The 23,245-nt window shown below is 41.2% G+C and overlaps 5 protein-coding genes across 6 annotated transcripts in view; 3 read left to right on the forward strand and 2 right to left on the reverse strand.

Annotated features, from left to right (window-relative positions):
- The window catches only part of LOC120716674 (protocadherin Fat 4), a 23,452-nt gene extending 20,347 nt beyond the window's left edge, over positions 1-3,105 (reverse strand). Inside the window, exon 1 of the mRNA XM_040004249.1 lies at positions 2,610-3,105. Within this exon, the coding sequence (XP_039860183.1) occupies positions 2,610-2,739 (130 nt within the window). The 5' untranslated portion in view covers positions 2,740-3,105. The remainder of the gene's footprint in view (positions 1-2,609) is intronic.
- LOC120716692 (histone H2B 1/2-like) overlaps positions 1-11,347 on the forward strand; it is a 13,593-nt gene extending 2,246 nt beyond the window's left edge. For both annotated transcript variants that reach the window (XM_040004272.1, XM_040004273.1), the window contains one exon: positions 10,945-11,347. In XM_040004272.1, coding sequence (XP_039860206.1) covers positions 10,952-11,332 — 381 coding nt within the window. In that variant the 5' untranslated portion in view covers positions 10,945-10,951 and the 3' untranslated portion in view covers positions 11,333-11,347. The remainder of the gene's footprint in view (positions 1-10,944) is intronic.
- Positions 1-17,024, forward strand: part of LOC120716688 (histone H3) — a 19,276-nt gene extending 2,252 nt beyond the window's left edge. The window contains exons 2-4 of the mRNA XM_040004267.1: positions 4,159-4,164; positions 6,793-6,799; positions 16,556-17,024. Of these exons, the coding sequence (XP_039860201.1) occupies positions 16,563-16,973 (411 nt within the window). The 5' untranslated portion in view covers positions 4,159-4,164; positions 6,793-6,799; positions 16,556-16,562 and the 3' untranslated portion in view covers positions 16,974-17,024. The remainder of the gene's footprint in view (positions 1-4,158; positions 4,165-6,792; positions 6,800-16,555) is intronic.
- Positions 14,021-15,065, forward strand: LOC120716683 (histone H1-like). Its single transcript, XM_040004262.1, has one exon. It carries the CDS (start codon positions 14,135-14,137, stop codon positions 14,777-14,779), a length of 645 nt encoding a protein of 214 aa, XP_039860196.1. The 5' UTR covers positions 14,021-14,134; the 3' UTR covers positions 14,780-15,065.
- Positions 15,785-16,321, reverse strand: LOC120716690 (histone H2A-like). The gene has a single exon (XM_040004270.1). The coding sequence runs from the start codon at positions 16,219-16,221 to the stop codon at positions 15,835-15,837; it is 387 nt and encodes a 128-aa protein (XP_039860204.1). The 5' UTR covers positions 16,222-16,321; the 3' UTR covers positions 15,785-15,834.
- Positions 17,025-23,245: the final 6,221 nt, after the last annotated feature.

Here is a 23,245-nt window from a genome sequence, read left to right on the forward strand (position 1 = left end):
ACACAAAACACTGCAAACCACAACACAATTAAATATAAATTACAATATGAAAACAAACAGAAGATGCACATTCTCTGTCATATGGACCTGCATGAATAAACTTTCTGTATCCTTTATCATCCGCAACTGAAAATAGTTGTGTATGATTACTATACCTTTCTAATGTGACGTTGTTGTCCCTGGCTCTCTTTCTCTCTCTCTCCCTCCCGCTCTGTTCCTGTGCTACTGTGAGTGTAACTACCGCCCCTACCCCCTCCTCCCAGCGCAAAGCACAAGGCTCACGTGCGGAGTGAAGCGGAAAAAAGGTGCGAGAGGGAGGGTGAGAGAAAGAAAAAAAACCCACGGCTCCCAATAAGGAGCCGGCTCCCGTCGTTCAAAGATCCCGCTCTAAGAGCCGTTTCGTTCACGACCGACACATCACTAGCTGTATGACAAGGTGTTTAATCATTCCTCCATTTCAATCACAAAAGCTTTTGCTATGGCTGTTTAGGATATGTGCCACAAGTTAACTTGTGGGAGACATGTTTGTGAAAACACCAACTATAGAACTCCATAATGATTTAGTTTGTCAATTGACTCTTCACATTATATTTCCATTATATTCCCATGTATAGTGACTTTATGTTACCAATTAAAATTCATACACTCATGATGACCAAGTGGAAGTTTCTATTTCCATGACATCATGACTATTAGAACAGGGCACATTGCTCCTGATATCAGCAAAGGGCCAAGGTTTAACGTACAAACCCCACCCTTTGTACGTGCTGTATGGGGTTTAATCATCATTATAAAGGTTTTTAGTTCCTTCAGTAAATAAATAAATCTCACATTTAATATTTAACAAATATTATAAAATAACTATATAATTTGATATAATTTGAGGGCATGTAACTGTAATTTTAATAGTATGAACATAATATTTTGTGTGATTTTATTAGCTATGAGAAAGTTATTTAACCAAAAAGTAGTTGATTTGGAATGGAGCAGCTGGAAAATTTTGTCAGATTTGATTGATTTCAGAGGGGATAGGCCAGTAGATAGATGAATGTGAGTGCCAATAGTTTGTTTGTGATTATTTGTTAGCCCTGGTGACCTGTCCAGGGTGTTTGTACACTGCATCTCACCCTAAGACAGCTGGGATAGGAGCCAACCCCCCCGCGCGCCACATATCCGGAACAGCGGAACAGATTGGATGGAATAGTGACTGATATTATATGAAATCCTCCTTGTTCAAAGTTAATCTTTCACTTACCTGGAAAAAAAATATTAATTTTACCTTAGGGGATTGATCACATGTTCTGACAATAATATATAGGTATTAGTTTTAAATGAAGGATAGGATCATATATCTGTTTTATACTTTATTCCACACAGTTAAGTATTGTAGTATTGTAATAGTTAGAGGTAGACTAGCACACCCAGGCACCATTAGACATTAGAGACATTAGACCAGGGGTTTCAAACTCCAGGCCTCAAGGTTTTAGATGTGTGTTGATCCAACACAGCTGATTCAAATGGCTAAATTACCCCCTCAACATGTCTTGAAGTTCTCCAGAGGCCTGGCAATGAACTAATCATTTGATTCAGGTGTGTTGATCCAGGGTGCTATCTAAAACCTGCAGGCCCTCTAGGCCTGGAGTTCGAGACCCCTGTCTCACCCTTGAAGAGGAAGGGGGCCTCCTGGGGGAAGCTGCAGCTTGTAATTAAACCCATTTCAAAGACACTCATCAAGTGCTTGTGTTTTATTAAACAAACTTCCATGACACAAACAAGACACACTGACAGGGAAAAATCTGTGAATAATTTACTCCAACACAAAACTGCAAAATCTGTTAGTAGCCTACTCCGGTCCTAATATCACGTTCATGGTTTTAGACAACAAAGAATAAAAGAAACAAACAAACAATCCAACAAAAAACAAATACTATTAATAACAAAATATACATATGAAAAATAAAAGCACTTAATTAGAATCAATCCTTACTGCTAAATTAAGCTTAATGTTGTTAGTTATATTGGATCCAAATGCTACTTCAGTTCCCACAAACAAACAAGAACTGAGGCACCAGTGAGAGTTAAAAATAGTCTAGATTTTTTTTTATCGGCATTAAAATGATCAATGTAGCTTTTCTCTCACACACTACAACACAATCTTGTCTAAACTGGACTTTGAAACACAAATACTGAAATGTGAAATGAGTTTGAAATCAAGCATTATCAGCACAATTTGACATTGCTATAGTCTAAGCAGAAATAAAAAGCTTTATGGTACATTTAGTATGGGGTAGAAAAAGGTGTCACCTATGGATTACTCACTGCATAGCCTGATACCCCGCAGGACTTAATGATAGCTCAAAACGTTTACTATTAATCCAGGTATCCCATTGTCAGAATTGATCATCTATAACTACACAAATACCATGTATTTCTGTTTGATTTTTCTAACAATTGGAAAAACCGATTAATGATTCCATTATCAGTATAATGTAATATATGTATATAGTAAAAATAAGGTATTCAGCATAGACTGAAAACAATCATCATCATTTTTCCAGCTGTTTATGGTACAAAATAAATTTTTTTCCATCTATTCAGGCTGCACTCACCTATTGGACTTCCAGTGATGACACAAACAAAAATGGATAGAATGAGGACCACACAAATCTTATTCAACGTGTCCATGTCGGCACAGTTGTTTTTCCCCAAACCTGAAAACCGACACTGAATTGAACACATGAACAACAGGTGTTAAGAGGAACCTGCAGTTTACCTCGCCCTCTTTTGTCCCCAGTAATATTATTTTATGGCAGGTTGTAAAGGGTTATAGGTTTTATTGATAGTGGATCAGGCCAAAGTACGAGTTTCATTTCTCCTTATCAACAATGCAAAGGAATAACATTTTACTTCCTTTGTTGTTATACAGCCAAACTAGATTCAACTTATATGACAAGGAGTTGAGAGAAATGTTTGGTGAATACTCCGGGGAACTGTGTTGGGATCAAAATCAGTTTAACATGGCATTAATTAACATATAATGACACCAAATAATGCAATAAAAGTAAGTCATATTAAAAGGTCCATTTAAACATTTCTTTTTCAAACTTAACATGGTTGAAACGGAATTGCTTAAAACACAAATATTAGACAAGTGTATTCACTGGGCAGGTGTATTTTATTTTACATACATTAACTAATTATGAGTTTCTGCTTTTGTCACCGTCCTGGATTGTTGACCTATTGTTTTAATTTCTGTAAAGTTTATGGTTCTTTGAGTTTTGCATTTCAGGTTTGCTTTTTACTTTCATTGTAGGTAATATTTAAGTCCTTGTGTCATGGTCCTGGGTCTACATGACACCTTGGATTTTCAATTGATTTTACCTACCTCTGTTTCTTGTAGTCTGTTTTCAAGTTTTAGTTACTCAGCGTGTGTTTTTCTGTCTTGTTACTTCCTGTTTTATTTTGGTACTCTGTTATCTCTTGTGCCTTATATTTAGTTTTACTCCCTCACAATCCCTATCTTGTTAGTTTGATTCTGTTCACCTGTGACTTGTGTACTCTTTATGTAATCCATCCCCTGAAGTGAGTGAGTTTGTGTTTGGTTCTGTTTGTCTGTCTGTTTGATAGCATTCTACGGTCTACAGTTTTCAAGATATCATTTTCAAATTTTATGTGATGGTAGATACCAATAACAGCTTGAGCTGAAGCAATTACAGGCTGACATCAGCGAAAACATCGTAAAGCATCAAAGTTTTAGTACAGCCCTTGCCCTTCCGTGTGAGTTGAGCTCAAGACCCATATCCTTGAGGGATATGGGATATGGGAGAACATCATCAGCGTATAAACAAAATTTCATGTTCTGTTAAATTAATTCCTTTTATGGTAGAGTTTTGATGAATTGCAGGTTCAATGAAAATGGAAAACAAGGACAGAGAAAGTGGACATCCCTGCCTTGTACCTCCTTGTAAGATGAAGTTCTTTGAGGTCAAGAATGTCATGTATAAAATAGTTTAAACGAGTTAATAAATGAATCTCCAATTCTAAATGTATTTAATATCAAGGACAGGAATGACAAATTTACTTTATCAAATGCTTTTTCTGCATTTAAAGTTATAATGGCTGAACTTTTATGATGTATTGAAACCATTAAATTAAAAGATCTATGTGTTTGATCAGGGTGAAATCTTGGGGCAGATATGGGAGCAGGCCATACCTCAGTTTTACTTATTAAAGTAATCTATAACGGGTTGCCAAATTAGGTAAAACTGTTTAACATTATCTCTTAATGAAAATTTAATTTTCTCCAACTGTAAATGATACATTGTGTCTCTTAATAAAGCAAAAAATGTATTTCCTTATTCCCTAGTATCATAACCCCACTATGTGAGCTTGGGAGTGAGATGTGGAATACATACTTCACCCAGCCCATTTTAAATTTTAGTGCTTAAATGTGTTTCTTGTATAAAAAACAATATCTGCCATATGATATTGATATTGATATTCCAGAACATTTATTTTATGATTTTACCAGTGATATTTGTTGTTTCCAAGTAAATACTTCTGTAACAGTGTGCCTGTTTCAAGTACTGGTGTGTTTTTGCCTTTCTAAATTATTCTATTGTAATACAACAACTGTTGTAATACAAGAACAAACAAAAACAAACAAAACCAATATCTTTCTTAACCAAAATTTAAGCCAGATGTAGTCTGATAGTCCCAGAGCTGTCATCTTCAGCTTTAAAAACTAAAAACTAAACCTTATCTGGTCTGTGGGTTTCCCATCCTTTGATGTTAGAGACTCCAATTTGTTCATGTAAATGGGGGGGTCTTTCGTACATAATGATAACTAAGGAGTTCTACAAGATCCCATGATAGAACCAATTCTGGTTCCACTATAATTCCTTATCTATGAAAATTGAAAGTTAGAAGCGTGAAATTACTCTAAAGCATGAAATTGTACAAAACTGTTGAAAATGTCTCGGCATCTTGAAGCATTAGGAGCTCCTGCTGTGGTCGCTGACCTCTAGGGGCTCTCCCCATGTGAGAGAGGTCTTTAGCCTTCTCCTGTGTTTCAGGTCTGTCTCACACAGCTGAGATGTGTTGCCGCTTGTCAACCACTGCATAAAAACTGCCAGCTCAAAATGCCACACCCTTTTTTCTCCCGTTTCCCTGGGTTTGGTTGACTTTGTTTTTCTTTTTTTAATTACAACAGAAACTGGAGTAATCCACACTGAAGGAGGTAGGACTTCACTGCTTTGTTTGAGCTTTTTTTCTCCTGTTCTTGGGGCTAGACAGGTAGCTTAGCAATTGTACTTTGTTTTCGTACAGATAGTGGTCTTTTGTGTGTGTGTGTGTGTGTGTGGTTTTTTTTTTAGTAGAAAGGGTCGTTTTGTTTGTTATTTTGGCCTTGGAGACTTTGACGCTTAGAGCTTCCCTGTGTTTAATTTTTGTCCTAATTGGTTGGTTTGCCTTAATTGTAAAATAAATGGAACTTTACTGGGTTGTAACAGCTCCTTTTACTGGAACTAAGGCACTGAATCCAACTTCTGGAAAAACAACTGCACACCCCCTCCACCAAACTAATCTTGGCACAGTGTAGTCCTGCAAGTACTGTGCTCCTGGCAACTAGCAAACCAAGACTCATCCATTGGATTGCCAGATGAAGAAGTGTGATAATTCACTCAAGAGAACACTTCTTTGCTCTAGAATCCACCGCTGGCTTGCCCCTCACCACTATATATGATGCTTTCCATTCCACTTTGTGGTGTAAGTCTTGGCTGCAGCTGCTCTGAAATGAAACAGCTTCAAGCTAATGGCACTTCATGGAGCTTGCATCACAGCTTCATGAAGCTCTCTGTTCTTGAGCTAATCTGAAGGCCACATGAAGTATGAGCAGTCAGACTGCAGCCTCCATTTCTACCTGTTCATGTTTCTAAAGTAGAAACATGTGGAATTGTGGCAATTGCTTTTAAGTCTGGGCTGGTTTTCGTCTTTGCTTTGTATTGGCTGCAATTTTTTGTTGTTCATGCAAATTAACAGCATGCTGGTAATTTACATTAATGTATTTCTGTCACAATCTGGTAGGCAGACTGTATGGCGTGTGCAGACACATGGAGACAAAACTTGAGCATAACAAAAAACAAGCTGTTTATTAAAGCTGGTGAAAACAATACAAACAAAAGGGCAATGATGAAACTAAACCTAAACTGGGATGAACTGAAACTACACATAAAAACATGAACATGGAAACCTTGATGTGGAAAACCTGAAACGTGAAGTCTGTGTATGGAAACATGGAGAAACCTGAAACATGGAATGAACATAGTGACATAGAAGTAATGCAGGCAAGCAACAGAACAGACAAGGAATGAATGAAAACACACAGACTAAATACAGGGGAACTAAACACACTGAACATGGAACACCAGACCTCTTCAAAATAAAAGAGGAAACATAACCAAAACAAAACAAACCGGGGCACCAAATCCAAAACAAGGGGCATAAGAGGTCGATGGCACAAGAGTTCAGGGTGAAGCAGTTCAGGTGGCCGACCATGACACCAGGTGAACAAAGTCCAAAAACACAGTTCAGGGGGCTGCCTATAGGCCCCCCTGACCTACTAAACTTAATCATAAACCATTAAAATATGAGACAACTCAAAATGTATTTTTTTGATATGTTGCTTAGTTATGCTTTGATTTCTTTGCATGTATGATTTGGATGGGTTATTTTCGACATCAGGTGCTATTGACATGAAATGTCAATAGCACCTTTAGACATATATTTACTTAGAAAACTGGTGAAGTGTTTAGTTAATTATTTTACCTGCTGTATGCCACTGAATTACTAATATATTGCTTTATTTGGAGAATTTGGAGATGATCTAAAGCAATCTAAAGCTTTTCCCTAGTTAGTGTGACCCTGACCTTGGACCTTGGGCCATTTGATCTCAGGAAATCACATGATAGGGTGGAACTAGGTTTCACAATGAGCTCACCCGAAACCTTGGCCGATTGTAACCTACACGTTTTCACACCTTGGCTCATGTGATTAGGTAGAGGATCATTAGGGGGTCCTTTTGTCCCTCTTGGGGGTACACTCCCACAGGGCTTAAATCTGGGACTCTCCACCATTTGACCCAAGAACTGAAGAAGCTTCTAGGATGAGAGGTGAGACGTTGTCAAGCAACTTAAAGAAGCCCAGACGGTTTTTGTTCCAAGCTTCTTAGACTACGATGACCTGCATGACATAGAACCTTCACAGGCATATTTCTTGCTTAGTTTCTAAATCCAAAATTTACATATGTTCTCAAAACAAGATTAATAATGTTATTCATTCTGCTCTTGGTTTCTACAGGGTGGGCCATTTATATGGATACACCGTAATAAAATGGGAATGGTTGGTGATATTAAAGTCCTGTTTGTGGCACATTAGTATATGTGAGGGGGCAAACTCCTCAAGATGGGTGGTGACCATGGTGGCCATTTAGAAGTTGGCCATCTTGGATACAACTTTTGTCTTTTCAATAGGAAGAGGGCCATGTGACACATCAAACTTATTGGTAATGTCACAAGAAAAACAATGGTGTTCTTGGTTTCAACGTAACTTTATTCTTTCATGAGTTATTTACAAGTTTCTCTTTGTTCACAGCCATTGACATGTTGAAGAGGTTAACATGTGAGGAGCGGATCGAAATTGTGTTGATATCTGGTGAACGCAGTAACCGGGTCATTGCAGCAGATTTCAATGCAAGACACCCTACGAGACCACCCATCTCCCATGCTACAGTTAGCAAACTGCTTGCTAACTTTCGTGAAACTGGTTCAGTGTTGGATTTGCCAAAATGTGGATGCAAGAAAACTGTCACTAATGAAGAAACATCAGTGGCTGTCCTAGCTTCATTCAGCAAGAGTCCACAGCGTAGCACTCGCCGCATGTCACTGGAGAGTGGCATTAGTCGAACATCCTTTCGGCGGATATTAGCTACTCACAAATGGCACCTTTACAAACTCCAGCTACTGCAGCATCTTAACTGAGGATGACCCAGATCGGCGCACAGAATTTGCAGAATGGGCAAAACAAAAACTGGTACAGGACCCTCAGTTCACGCAGAAGATTTTGTTCAGTGATGAGGCAAACTTTTATGTGAATGGTGAAGTTAACAAACAAAACCAGCGCTATTAGTCTGACACTAACCCACATTGGATGGATCCCTCCAAGACTGTTGGAACAACAAAAGTGATGGTTTAGTGTGGTATATGGGGTACAACAATAGTGGGTCCATTCTTCATCAATGGAAACCTCAAGGCCACTGGATATTTGAAATTGCTACATGATGATGTGTTTCCCTCTTTGTGCACTGAAGCTGGCACGTTCCCTGAGTTTTTCCAGCAAGATGGTGCACCAACACATTATGGGTGCCAGGTCCGAGCATTCCTAGATGAACGGTTTCCTGGAAAGTGGATTGGTCGTCGTGGGCCAGTTGAAAAGCCCCCAAGGTCTCCCGATCTGACCCCCTTAGACTTTTATCTTTGGGGTCATCTGAAGGCAATTGTCTATGGTGTGAAGATACGAGATGTGCAGCACCTGAAACTACGGATACTGGATGCCTGTGCTGGCATTTCTCCTGCGGTGTTGCTATCAGTGTGTGAAGAGTGGGAGAAGAGGGTTGCATTGACAATCCAACACAATGGGCAGCACATTGAACACATTTGATAAGTGGTCAGAAACTTGTAAATAACTCATGAAAGAATAAAGTTACGTTGAAACCAAGCACACCATTGTTTTTCTTGTGACATTACCAATAAGTTTGATGTGTCACATGGCCCTCTTCCTATTGAAAAAACAAAAGTTGTATCCAAGATGGCCGACTTCTAAATGGCCACCATGGTCACCACCCATCTTGAGGAGTTTGCCCCCTCACATATACTAATGTGCCACAAACAGGACTTTAATATCACCAACCATTCCCATGTTATTACGGTGTATCCATATAAATGGCCCACCCTGTACATCAGTCTCAAAACAAGATCAAAAATACGTTTTGGCTGTATATAAGACTTAGTTAGATAGGCAATTTTTACACTGTAGTATCTTGTTTTCTTTTTAAATTCTTCTTTCCATTCATCTAGCACCTTGTTACTTGTTTGGTGGATTGGGCCACAGATGGGTGAAGGGAGACATGAATTCTGGAGCTGGTGGTAGAGGAGCCAGCAGAGTGGTTGTGCTGCCACCAGCTGGCGAGGCTGTGACCTTTGCAGATCATCTGACAGTGCACCAAGAGGGATTGCCAGCATGCTCCCTCAGCAGTTCCGCTTAGTTACCTTTTTCTTTTGACATAATTTCTGTAAAAATTCATTAATTTATATTAGTAATAGCTTTCAACTTTCAGCACTACTTTAACAAACTTATTAAAGTGAGAAATGCAGGTTAAACACGCTCAATTTAAGTATACCTTAACTTATATGCTTCATTACTGCGTTTTTTGTTGTTGTTTTTTTTAGCTTACCAGATCAACTCAATTATAGAATGATAACTACTTGTTAGCATTTTTATGCTGGACAAATGTGCTGTCCTAAAAGCACAATTTGCTTTCTCACAGTGTTTCATTTAAAAACACAAAAAATATATCATAAAGTGTTAAGCACTATTCTCCACTCATAGACTTGGGAGGCTTTGTGCTTAAGCTACACAATTCAGTTAAGTTCAGTTCAGTTCTAAAGTGCCAAGTCAACAGTGGCCTCAAGGCTTTTTATATTGGGGTCAAGACCCTACAATAATACCAAAGAAATAGGAAACTCCAACAATCATATGACCACCTATGAGCAAACACGTTGTTGACAGTGGGAAGGAAAAGCTCCCTTTTAACAGGAAGAAACCCCTGGCAGAAACAGACTCAGCCATCTGCTGCGACTGTTTGGGGCAAGGGGAAGAAGGCAGGTTGAGAAGACACACTGTGAAGACTGGACCTAGCCTCCATGTTGTAAAGATACAGGAAACTGCCAGGTCTTTTTGGACTTCTTTTATGGTAAAATTCCTTAGAGAGAATGTGCCAAGTGTGGTATGAAGGATGGAGAATTTAGTATCCTGTTGAGGGATGTGTTTAATTTTAAAAAGTAGAGCATTTAAATTAATGTTCCTAATGATAGATTTATAATATTTGAATGATAACTTGAGCACTGCTATGAGTTTGTTTAATGCTCAGTTGGTATTTAACTGTTGTTTAATGTAGTGGGAGTCTACACAGTTACAAAGTGAAGTAACAAAAACATTCTTAATGTATAAGAGTAAAAGAAACAAAGTGTCTGAACTTAGTGCCCTGTAAAAATGGATTTCATAAAAAATTTCTCAAAGACACTGAGTTGTATTAGCTTCAAAAAAATCTCACTGTCCAAATTAAAAGTTCCTGTATCTCAAAATGTTTACTCATCTTTCAATTTGATAGCGGAGTTGAATAAGGAGCCATGGAGGATTCTGAAAAAGATTAATGGTGAAAGTCTTTAATGATTTTGTCGCTGACCCCAGGAGGAGGAAAATCATCTAAACCGATCAGTCTTCTGTAGAATCTTTACGCTGTATTCTTTAAAAATACTGTAGGATACGCGCCTGTTTTAACAAAAGTCACCAAAAATCTTAAGCATATTCTTGCTTTCAGTCTGTGTCTCCCTAACTCCTCCACATTTGCCACACAGAGCACTACATTTACTGCTCATTTAATACAAATGACTGTTCCAACAAATGAGGAAACGATCACACAGACCACTTCTTTGTTAGATGCGCGCCTGTTGTAGCACAATTCATAGATTTCCTCCAACGCAATGTCCGGCCCACTGTGCAGCTCAGCCAATGAGAGCCGGGGGCCTGCGCAGTGATATTAGCATACAGGCTGTATAAAAGGAGCTGCTCTCTGTCACACAGCTTATTCGTTACTGCAGAGTATCGAAGGAACAAAATGCCTGAACCCGCAAAGTCCGCGCCCAAGAAGGGCTCTAAGAAAGCTGTGACCAAGACCGCCGGCAAGGGCGGCAAGAAGAAGAGGAAGACCAGGAAGGAGAGCTACGCCATCTACGTGTACAAGGTGCTGAAGCAGGTCCACCCCGACACCGGGATCTCCTCCAAGGCCATGAGCATCATGAACTCGTTTGTCAACGACATCTTCGAGCGCATCGCTGCCGAGGCCTCTCGCCTGGCCCACTACAACAAACGCTCCACCATCACGTCCAGGGAGATCCAGACCGCAGTGCGCCTGCTGCTCCCCGGTGAGCTGGCCAAGCACGCCGTGTCTGAGGGCACAAAGGCCGTCACCAAGTACACCAGCTTCCAAGTAAAGTGATCCTGCTGTCAGTCAACCCAACGGCTCTTTTCAGAGCCACCCACTCTGTCCTGAAGAGCATACGTTCTACCTTCAAACGTGCAGTTACTATGTTGCCAACTACTGCAATCGCGGAAATGCTGCTTTGTCACTAGGTGCTGTTGATCCGCTACATTGACCCAGACTCAAGAAATGTCGTGTGTGTTATGGAACGATGACAAAGTAACTACAAATACAACATTAATGCCACTTTATGTTTGACAGTCTTTCAGTGCATTTCAATGGCTCCCCTGTGGGCGGCGCCTCCGCTGCATTTCCTGCAGGACTGAGAGGAGGAGAGCCACCTCTGTCCCCAAAGCCACTCTGCTTTTTAACTCCAGCCCTTAAGACCATTTCCCACACCTGTAAACTACTCTACGCTCTTTTTGTGCTGCCGACACTTTATTCACTTTTAGTCACTTAGTTATTTATTCACCTATTCAGTCACTTTAATTTTAAAACTGTGTATATGCTGTGTATTTATTATCTCATTCTTATTGCCTGTTTATGCCCTGTCCTTGTCTTCAACGTCATGCTGCTCCATTGTATCTTAATTGCCCCTTGGGGATAGGGGTGATTATTTAGTTGTGTGTGTGTGTGTGATAAGTAATCAAAGAAAATTCCAAAAAAAACCAAATTGAAAACAGTACTTTTTCCACAAAATACCTGAACACAAGTGTTGCTCTGGCCAGTTAACTCATTTTGACAGTTTCTTTACTTTGTGTAAAATGGAAGTGTTTGGGTGTGGGTTTTTTTTTTTTTTTTTTTTTTTTTTCCTGATATCCAAAGTTTGTCATTTCACAAAAACTTTGCATAGCAGAATCCAAAGAAGCAGTAAACTTAAAATTTAGTATCAATTTGTCTGTATCGTTCTGATCTGGGGTTGCACAGTTTTTCTTATGTTGTACATTTGCACTTTATGTGGTCCTGTGTTGATTGTCCTATGTAGCACCACGGTCTTGGAAGAACGCTATCTTGCTTCACTGTGTACTGTAGCACTGCACATGGTTGAAATGACAAAGCCACTTGACTTGATGTGCTCGTTAACACTATAATCACACAACTAGACTAACAACTATGATAAAGGCGTGGTTTGTTTGGCCTGTTAGAGGGCAAACATTAGCTACCCTAGATGTCCAAATGGATACTAGGAAAGGTATGAATTACTACCATTAATATATATTTTTATATTAAGTTATTATTAATATGTTTTTGTATTTATTATTATAAGAAAAGGAGTCCAATGTGTTTTCTCTTCCCCCACTTGTGGTACCCCTGGATGGAAGGCATCTTTACCATTTGCCTATACTGCCTATCCCACAGGCAGGCTCTGCTGTGTCCTACGCATCCAGCTTTCCTAGTGATGCTCAAAGAGGAATTTCCGTCAAAGCTATCTTCAATCTAATTCATAATTTGTTGGCTCTGTAGCCACCTTTCTATATGCCTTTAGATAGTACAACTATTGTAGCAAGTGCTTTGAATAAGATATATCTATCTGCTTAGCACTTTTATTTTTTATGTTTAGTTAAGTGTTGTCTTACAGAGTGTTTTGCACTAAGTACCGAAGCAATTTCCTAATGTTGTAAACCTGCTCAACATTAGGAAATAAAACCCATTCTGATTCTGATTCAGAGGTGAATTTTGGTCATCTCAGTCTCTCACTAAACGCTCTTCTGTGACTGGTCAAGCACATGATGGGAGGGTGGGAGGTATTGTGCAGCATTTTACTTATCTTGGACAACAATCTGTGGTTGCACATTTTTTTAGTGGGTGGAAGAATAATAGAATCCTCCAGTAAAGGAGCACAGATATACTGGGCATAATTAAATGCACTGTACTAGATTAGACTGAGGTCGCTATCCAGGACATAAGATAAGCTTTATTAGTTTATTAGTCCCTTTATTAAATGCCAAAAAATAAGAGCAATATTACTCTGATTAAATAAATGAAATAGATATAAAAATACGTTTGACTAGTAGCGACAAAAAGAGAATGTTTAATAGTGAGATGTTGGATGTTTTTTAGCAGGTATTGAGTATTGCACATTGAGATACTTAGTGATCAGTTGGTGGATGTGTGTATTCACGTGTTCATTCGCTGTTGTTGTTTATAGTAGAGTCGGTAACTGTAGCTGGAAGGAAACTGACTGATGCAGACTAAGAGATCAGGGCCAAAGTGTGGAAGCGAGCTGCCGTAAGGTGACTAACTCATGGTGATTTCTGATATACAACAACGTGAGTGAAACTCGAGGCCGCTGTGCTTTGGTTAGAAGTGAGCAGCTCTCACAGAAGTCTCGCTGCTCCGTGGGCGTCCAGCTGCATCGCTGTGTTTGTTTGCTGTCCCACAGCTGCGCTCACCAGATGCTGCTTTTAAGTCGGAGTGCGCGAACGAACATGTGTCTGAGCTGGAAAAGGGCTTTTCATGGAGCTGTGCTGCGGCTCCTTTGTTTTAGGAAAGAAAAGAGCGCAAAAAGCCGCCGAGCAGCGCTGAGCTCCGCACTGAGTCGCTGAGCTTTGGAGGCTCCACAAAGCAAGAGCAGAGAGCACCAGAGCCCGACACGAGGCCTGCCGAGGAGACACGAGTCCGCTGTGGACTGCTCCACTGTCGGCCTGCAGTGCTGCTCACACACTCACTTTGAGCTCTTTGATCCCGAGACACGAAACACAAACTGAAGCATTGCGCGTTACATTCACTCTCCACGGTTCTCATGGTGCGTTTAAGTGCAGCGTGACGCTTCCGAGTTGCCATCACTGCACCGTGACTCGATCAGAAGGAAAGAGGAAAATGTCAGAGGAAGCACCCGCACCTCCTGCTGCCGCCGCCCCGGCCAAGGCGGCCAAGAAGAAGACGACGGCTTCCAAGCCGAAGAAGGTGGGACCCAGCGTGGGCGAGTTGATCGTGAAAGCCGTGGCCGCTTCCAATGAGCGCAGCGGCGTGTCCACAGCCGCTCTCAAGAAGGCTCTGGCTGCCGGAGGCTACGATGTGGACAAGAACAAGGCCCGCGTCAAGACCGCCATCAAGAGCCTGGTGGCCAAGGGCACTCTGGTGCAGACCAAGGGCACCGGGGCCTCCGGATCCTTCAAGATGAACAAGAAGGCTACCGAGAGCAAAGCCAAGAAGCCCGCAAAGAAAGCCGCTCCCAAAGCCAAGAAGCCCGCCGCTGCCAAAGCCAAGAAGCCGGCAACAGCCGCTAAAAAGTCCCCCAAGAAGCCAGCGGCAGCCAAGAAGCCCGCAGCCGCTAAGAAGTCCCCCAAGAAGGCCAAGAAGCCCGCTGTGGCGGCCAAGAAGCCCAGCAAGAGCCCCAAGAAGGCAGCAGCCAAGAGCTCCAAGAAGGTCACCAAGAAGCCTCCCGCAGCCAAGAAAGCCCCCGCCAAGAAGGCCGCCAAGCCCAAAGCCAAGAAGGCAGCCACAGCAGCCAAGAAGAAGTGAGCTGCCAACACTCTCTCGCACTCAACAACGGCTCTTCTCAGAGCCACCACAGCAACACGCCAGAGCTCCTTCCTCACAATCACGCAACACTCTGTTATTCACAATAATAGCATTAATGTCAAAGCAAGATAAGATACTTTTTGGGTTTTTTTTTTTTTTCCTCATAACACTTGCAGCTTGTATTACTGTCACGGCTCACATTTCACAATCAGAAAGTGAACAGAGTGGGCGGGACAGAGAGAAAGAGAGCCAGGGACAAAGTTTATTCATGCAGGTCCATATGACAGAGAATACGTATGTTCTTTTTATTTTCATATTATAATTTCTATTTAATTGTGTTGTGGTTTGCAGTGTTATGTTTTGTTTCATCACTTTAAATTAGTAAAAGGAAAAAGCAAGAAAATTTAAAATAGTTATAAGTTGAAATGTGAATAGTTGATTTTTGTATTCTAGATTTATTACATTTCATGTGGAGTGAATAAATAAAAGTATATTTACGGTGGCCCCTACAGCCTAAAACACGTAAAAAACTCCAAAACACCTACAAAAGACAACAGAAGTGCTCCAGGATGCTAGGGGCAGTGTTGAACTTTGTTACCTATTGGCTACACAGCCAGCAAGTACCAACAACCGAATTTGGTGTTTGGTAATAACAGGTAAATGAACATTTCTCTCACATGCTTTCAGTTGTGTAATTTAAGTATTCTAGGTAGCTATGTTTTGGAAGTTCAGTTCATGTTAGAAATGTGTTGGAATTTGTACGTGCTTTGTCGCTAGGGGCCACCGCATATATTTATATATAAATGAAACCACTTTTTTTTTTTTTACATTAGTAATTCCTTTTGTGCATAATTTTTTATTATTGTTAATAATATATTAAAACAACCTGAAGATCTGGTTGGGAGGACACACACAGGCAAGAACAAGGTAATACTACATTTCCAAATACATACAGCACATCATGAGCTACGAGGATGTTTGCTCAGAACGAAGTGTGTGGCTCTGAAAAGAGCCTTTGTTTATTTGTTTCGTGCGTGAAGGAGAGGCTTTGGCATTTACTTGGCCTTGACGGGCTTCTCGGTCTTCTTGGGCAGCAGCACAGCCTGGATGTTGGGCAGCACACCACCCTGGGCGATGGTGACTCCGCCAAGGAGCTTGTTGAGCTCCTCGTCGTTGCGCACAGCCAGCTGCAGGTGACGTGGGATGATACGAGTCTTCTTGTTGTCGCGGGCTGCGTTGCCAGCCAGCTCGAGGATCTCAGCGGTCAGGTACTCGAGCACAGCTGCCAGGTAGACGGGGGCGCCGGCACCCACGCGCTGCGCATAGTTGCCTTTGCGCAGCAGCCTGTGGACACGACCCACGGGGAACTGGAGCCCGGCACGGGATGAACGGGTCTTAGCCTTAGCTCTGGCTTTGCCTCCGGTTTTGCCACGCCCACTCATTTTGAACCTTCTCTTCGCAGTGTCAACACTCAAAGGAAATGTGGCCGGATCAGCGCCGAGCCTGGCTTATATTTCCGCAGAGCGCGGGCGGCTTCGTCACACACCAATCGCAGACAGGCTCGCGGCAGCGCGCCTTTTCAAAGCACCTTCCTCCAATGAGCAGCACACACTTAGGCGGGGCGGGGCTCCTCTGAGCGGTGCTGAGCATCACGTGGAGCCCCTCACCAATCACGAGCCGCAGCGGCACCGCGTCACAGCCAGTCACACACTTTAAGAGCGGCGAGTCTCCTCCGCTTGTTACATTTTCTGTTTTAAACACAGGAAAGTTAAAGAGAGAAAGAATGGCAAGAACCAAGCAGACCGCTCGCAAATCCACTGGCGGCAAAGCCCCCAGAAAGCAGCTGGCTACCAAGGCCGCTCGTAAGAGCGCCCCGGCCACCGGAGGCGTCAAGAAACCTCACCGTTACAGGCCCGGCACCGTGGCTCTGCGCGAGATCCGCCGTTACCAGAAGTCCACCGAGCTGCTCATTCGCAAGCTGCCCTTCCAGCGCCTGGTCCGCGAGATCGCTCAGGATTTCAAGACCGACTTGCGCTTCCAGAGCTCCGCTGTCATGGCTCTGCAGGAGGCCAGCGAGGCTTACCTGGTCGGACTCTTCGAGGACACCAACCTGTGCGCCATCCACGCCAAGAGGGTCACCATCATGCCCAAAGACATTCAGCTGGCTCGCCGCATCCGCGGAGAGAGGGCTTAAGCTGTCTGCACGCCCTCCTACAAACAACGGCTCTTTTCAGAGCCAACACACTCACACCGAGAGCGCGCTCTTTTCTTACAATAACATTAACCTCATACAAGACAGTACAGCGTTCTTGGCTTTTTTTGTTGTTGTTTTATTTTTTTTAATATAATAGAAGCCATATGCTTGGCATGAAGGTGGCATCCAGTAACTTGATCTAAGCACCAGTACTTCACCAGGACTTCCAATTCTTTCCTGCTACACATAAGTTTACATTACTTACAGTAGAAGAAGATTGACACCCCTGCTCTAAAGTACCTTTAGAGTTGTTTAAATTGGCTATAAAATATGAATGTACATAACAATAAGCCTAACATGGATCAGATATTTTTCACAGTTCATGTTCAGTTCACAGGTGCGGTTGTTTTTTTTTTTTTTTTCACTCCCCAAAGATGTATAAAAACTAACACTTTAACACAATTCTTTGAACTAACTTTGAGCATGGAAACACAGCATCGTCATGTTCCGCTGGCGTTGATCCAATACCTAGGCCACATCACTGATGTTGGATTGAAGCTGACTTTTGGGAACTCTGTTAAACTAATCTCACTGCACAAACTGTCTTCAGACTTTGACACTAACATTGATAACATACAGAAAAATGATACTGTGAAGCTGTCCAGATCAGTCCAGTCAAGTAGAGATCATAGACATAGTGCTCCCACAGTATGACTCCCCGCCGCTTTCAAGTCAGAAAATATAGTATTGACATTCTGAATAATCTGTTGCGATCATCTGTGAATGCTATTGCATGTACTAAAGCCACTTCTAAAACTACATTGATTCTGGAAGTATGGAAGTTCTGGTATTCAGAGTTTCAAGGTAAAACCTCATTAACAACCTATTTGATCTGGGGACAACTAATAATATTTCATGGCATGACCTCCCCCCCCCCTTCCTGGCTCCGTTGGAGGCACCACTGGTTATTGGCCTTTAATAAAGATATTAACTGGATATAAACTGTTGGATTGTCTCTGTGACACATGTAGTACTCAATCTCATATCGTGTACAGTACACAGCTACTTATGGGGCGCCGTTTGTAAAGTGAAACATGCTGAAATTAACGGCAACATTTTTCCACATTTAGCTCAAAACCTTACAAAAACATATTTCATATAAAAAACTCCTCACTTCTCACCGCCATGTGCTGCTTCACTTCTTGCCTACGAGCATGTCCAGCGATTTTGCTGGACATGTGCTGCAGCGATTGTGAAGTGGAGACTGCAGCTGCTAAGAGTGCACTACTGCTAAACCTTTGGATGGCCGACAAAACGGATCTTCCGATGTTTTCAGCTAAATCGCCGGACGTGCTTTCTCATGGTCGGGTTATGGCTGAATTCCAGTGGAATGACGGTCCCGCCATAATAGACGTTCCAGCCATGTGTTCCAGCCCTAAACCTAACCTTATCCCCAACTATAACCTTATTCATAACCTTTACTAGCAGTTAAATGACGTAAAATAGTGTTTTCCAAATCGATTTTTAGAAAATGAACGAACATGTGTAGATTGAGTCCAAACGGTTCTCATGGGCTCTCTTTTTTCCGATGCTATAATTTAGGAACGTGTTGGGTACCCGAAAGCATAAAATGTTGACAATTTGTCACCTAGAGAAAATTATTACGCTTTGGGAGTGAGAACGTGTCTGACCACTACCGGCACACTTTTGCACTGGAGGTTTTCGGAAAGCTTTTATTTTGGTATTTTCCGCTGATCCGTGCAATAAATTTGCATGTTAGCCTAAACATTTAGATTTAACATTTAGATTTAGATTTAAATATAATATTTAGATTTAACATTTAACATTTAGATTGAATATTTAACATTTAGATTTAACATTTAAATTCTGTTTTAAACATGAAAAGTTACAAATATTTTACTAAATGTTGTAAAAAATTACTTGTTTTTGAGCTAAATGTGGAAAAATGTTGCCGTTAATTTCAGCATGTTTCACTTTACAAACGGCGCCCCATAGCTACTGCACCCCAGGCACAGTCATGCTGTTCCTCATTTCCGCCAAAGGCCAGTAGATGGCCGTAGTTTCAAGCACTCCTGTTTTCTTTTACGTCCTCAAATCAGATGTAAATTCAGGAGTCCGTCAAGCAATGACTCACATTTGTTTCTGAACAGCCAAAATGAATGGAAGAGGAAAGGGTGATTCGACTTTGTTTGTTCAAAGAAGAAACTGTAACCATGAATGGACGGGGCAAGGGTGGCAAGGGTTATTAGTTTTGTAACCATGCCCCCGTATGCCCCATTACCGTTTGCTTCAAACTTCAGCAATTTATGGGTGAGACTCAAGTACATCGGAGACGGGGATCCCCCGACCCGTGATTATGTTGCTGAAGAGCTGTTATTGACAAAACATCTTGGCTGAATGTGCAGGACATAACTCTTTCATTGCTCTGCCCAATAAACGGGATTTTTGAGCTGTGTTTCACCCAAGAGGCGCCCTTACGTCGCTTCTTGGAGATTTCTTTGTCTTTCTTTTTTTTTTTTTTTTTTTTAAACTTTATTTAAAGTAAACAAGTTTACATATAAAATGCACATACACATACAATTACATATACAAAACCATGAGCACATACAAAAGGGATAAACAAGGAGGAAAATCTAGCATCTGAGTCCACACAACGTTCACAAGACTTACAGTTTTAATTCGTTCCAGGGGAAAACTTTCCCAAGTTTCAGGTCCATTGTTCGTCTTCTTCGCAGGTCTGTAATGATAATGTTTACTCACCACATCACTACTTATCATCTTTTGTTCAAGTACTCCTTTGGCACGAGTTTTTCCAAATATGTGTGTTTATTACACACATTACTAACCAAAAGAGTCTCCTTTTGTCGTCACACATTTCTTCTTTAAACAAACATATTTAACTGCTTTAATATTAACATCCACATCATAGCCAATCTCTGTCATTTGCTGCCTGATCTCAGTTGTCCTATAACAATCCAATAGGAGATGTTCTAGGGTCTCATCTTCATCACAGTCTGTCATAGGACATTTCATGGTGGTAACAAAACAACTCCATTGTACCATGCTCTCACAGGGAGGCGCCCGAGCGAGATGAGCCATACCACGTCTCTCATGCTTTCAGATAATAATTTATCTTGTATATTTTAACTATTGAAAGATTTTCATCTTCATTTGCATACTTATATTGAATTACACCTTCATTTTTGGTTTCATTAATTTTTTTATAGATATTTTCCGTATTATCTTGGAGAATGTTTAAACTATATTGTTCCCATTGACTTGATAAGTCACCAAACATAAGTCTGTGGTATGGAACGCCCGCTCTGGCCCTGCCTCTTTTCTTTTGCCACAATTGCTCTTTCCCTCGAACCCACGGGGCACCCCGAGAAATTGCGCTTTGAGTAATTTTTATAAAAGGAATTCGCAAAACAATCTCTAAGTCTGGGGCTCCCAAACCCCCGTGCTTCTTACTCTTGTACATAAATTTTCTCTTAGTTCACTTTTCTCGATTGGATCCCCAGATACAATTTAATGCACATCTTACTTACTCTAAGCCCCAGACTTAGAGATTGTCTTGCGAATTCCTTTTATAAAAATTACTCAAAGCGCAATTTCTCGGGGTGCCCCGTGGGTTCGAGGGAAAGAGCAATTGTGGCAAAAAGAAAAGAGGCAGGGCCAGAGCGGGCGTTCCATACCACAGACTTATGTTTGGTGACTTATCAAGTCAATGGGAACAATATAGTTTTAAATATTCTCCAAGATAATACGAAAAATATCTATAAAAAAATTAATGAAACCAAAAATGAAGGTGTAATTCAATATAAGTATGCAAATGAAGATGAAAACCTTTCAATAGTTAAAAATATACAAGATAAATTATTATCTGAAAGCATGAGAGACGTGGTATGGCTCATCTTGCTCGGGCGCCTCCCTGTGAGAGCAGTTGTACAATGGAGTTGTTTTGTTTACCACCATGAAATGTCCTATGACAGACTGTGATGAAGATGAGACCCTAGAACATCTTCTATTGGATTGTTATAGGACAACTGAGATAAGACAGAAGATGACAGAGATTGGCTATGATGTGGATGTCAATATTAAAGCAGTTAAATATGGTTTGTTTTAAAGAAAAAATGTGTGATGACAAAAGGAGACTCTTTTGGTTAGTAATGTGTGTAATAAACACACATATTTGGAAACTCGTGCCAAAAGGAGTACTTGAACAAAAGATGATAAGTAGTGATGTGGTGAGTAAAACATATCATTACAGACCTGCGGAGAAGACGAACAATGGACCTGAAACTTGGGAAAGTTTTCCCCTGGAACGAATTAAAACTGTAAGTCTTGTGAACGTTGTGTGGACTCAGATGCTAGATTTTCCTCCTTGTTTCTCCTTTTTGTATGTGCTCATGGTTTTGTATATGTAATTGTATGTGTATGTGCATTTTATATGTAAACTTGTTTACTTTAAATAAAGTTTAAAAAAAAAAGAAAAAAAAAAGAGAGGGTGGGTTAACCCCCAGGATATCTATTCTTTCATTTCGTTACCAAATAGAAGAGAGTTTGAGTTGTGCTTCCTTCAAGAAGCCCCCCCTTACCGACGGTTTCTTGGAAATTCATCATACCAACTTAAATCACCCGAAGTGGAAGGAATGGTCTGTAGAATCTCCAGTCCAGCTAGAAGTCACAACAATTGTGGGTGAAATTTTGGACAGGAAGAGTCCGGACCAAGACATTGAGCTCTATCTACAAAGGTACTGTGAAGTCTTGCAACCTCCCGTGAAGCCGGTCGACAAATTTGGCTTGTGGTACGGAGTAAGAAAATTCAAAGTACGAATGCGGAGAGATGGAGCAGGTCATATTGTTTCCATCCCTAACTCCATCTCTCTGGGCCCTTTTAATGGGCGTGTCATATATCCTGGACAGGCAAACAGATGTTTCGTCTGCCAAGCTTTAGACCATCAAGTAAGAGACTGTCCTAACCTTTAAGTGCTGGAAATGCGGGGAGTTGGGTCATAAAGCTAAAGAATGCCAAAATGACAGCGAGTGTTCTCTATGCGGACTGAAGGGACACACCTTCTTTAAATGTCCCAAATCCTTTGCCAATATAACTAAAGCTTCCCAGCAGCCCTCCACGAGTGCCTTTCGCACGAATCCTCCAACCACCTCAGCGCTGCCAGTAGCTTCAAATCCAGCCCCGCTACAAGAAAGGCTAACATATGGAAATGTGTCCTTAATAAATCCATTGGCTGTCCCAGACGCTGCTTCAGGTCAAGAACCCCGGTAATCGTACCACAACAAATCTTCCAGGAGTACAGAGCCGCAGACAGACAATAACAACATAGAGGAGGATTTGACACTCTCAAGACAACCTGAAGAAATAACAGTAAAAAGTGGAGAAGAACCGGGAGACCAATCCTTCTCACAAACCTCTGATGTGGAATGTGAGAGCGATGACGAGCGAAGGGAAAGCGAGGAGGAAATTCATCAGAAAGCTACCTAAGTGCAAGTGATAGTGAAGAATCACCCATTTCGACTCCTTGGAGGTTTCTCCTACGGATGATCCAGCAAGACGAGATGATGTGGATCCACAAACAGGGATTTTTCTTAACAAACAGCATCCTGCAATGGAGGAATTGGTCAATGAAACAACGAAAGGAGTAAGGAAAGAAGTGTCTCGATGGCGTCTTATGGCAGAGATAAGAGAAAAGACGATCGATCCAGCCCTCCGCAAGGTAATGTTGAATTACAATGTTCCCTCCCCTACTGAATAACCCTTCTACTACATAAATATGAGTACTCTTAAAATAATAACATGGAATGTTAGAGGGTTACAATCAGAAAGACTAAGAAAGAAGAAGTGCTTTTTCTGCAAAAAACTGGACTATGACATATGATGTCACAAGAATTAAGATGAAAACCAAGGAAGATAGAAGAACTGATTAAACTATGGGGTCCAAGCCACTCAGTAGTCTCAATCGGGGAAGATAGTGCAGAGGGGTGGGCTTTTTCCTCAAAACACTCATGTGAACATCATAAGAAAAGAGATATAATACAAGGACGGACGCTTTTACCTTGTTGATGCATTATGGTGGTCAAAAATTTCGGTTATAATGTGTATATACCGCACACAGAAAGAACAAAGAAAAAAGCAATTACTAAGAGAAAATGAGACATTTGTTGGAATGTGGGTTTAATACGTTTTTAGGTGGGGATTTAATATGGTTACGGAAGAGAATGATAGGATTGCT

Source organism: Simochromis diagramma, unplaced genomic scaffold (assembly GCF_900408965.1).
Source record: "Simochromis diagramma unplaced genomic scaffold, fSimDia1.1 OVJJ01000565.1, whole genome shotgun sequence".
Lineage (NCBI taxonomy): Eukaryota > Metazoa > Chordata > Actinopteri > Cichliformes > Cichlidae > Simochromis > Simochromis diagramma.

Excerpts from the sequence above, each read along its gene's own strand:
- LOC120716683 (XM_040004262.1), top strand. The coding sequence starts at position 14,135 with ATGTCAGAGGAAGCACCCGCACCTCCTGCTGCCGCCGCCCCGGCCAAG.
- LOC120716690 (XM_040004270.1), bottom strand. The coding sequence starts at position 16,221 with ATGAGTGGGCGTGGCAAAACCGGAGGCAAAGCCAGAGCTAAGGCTAAG.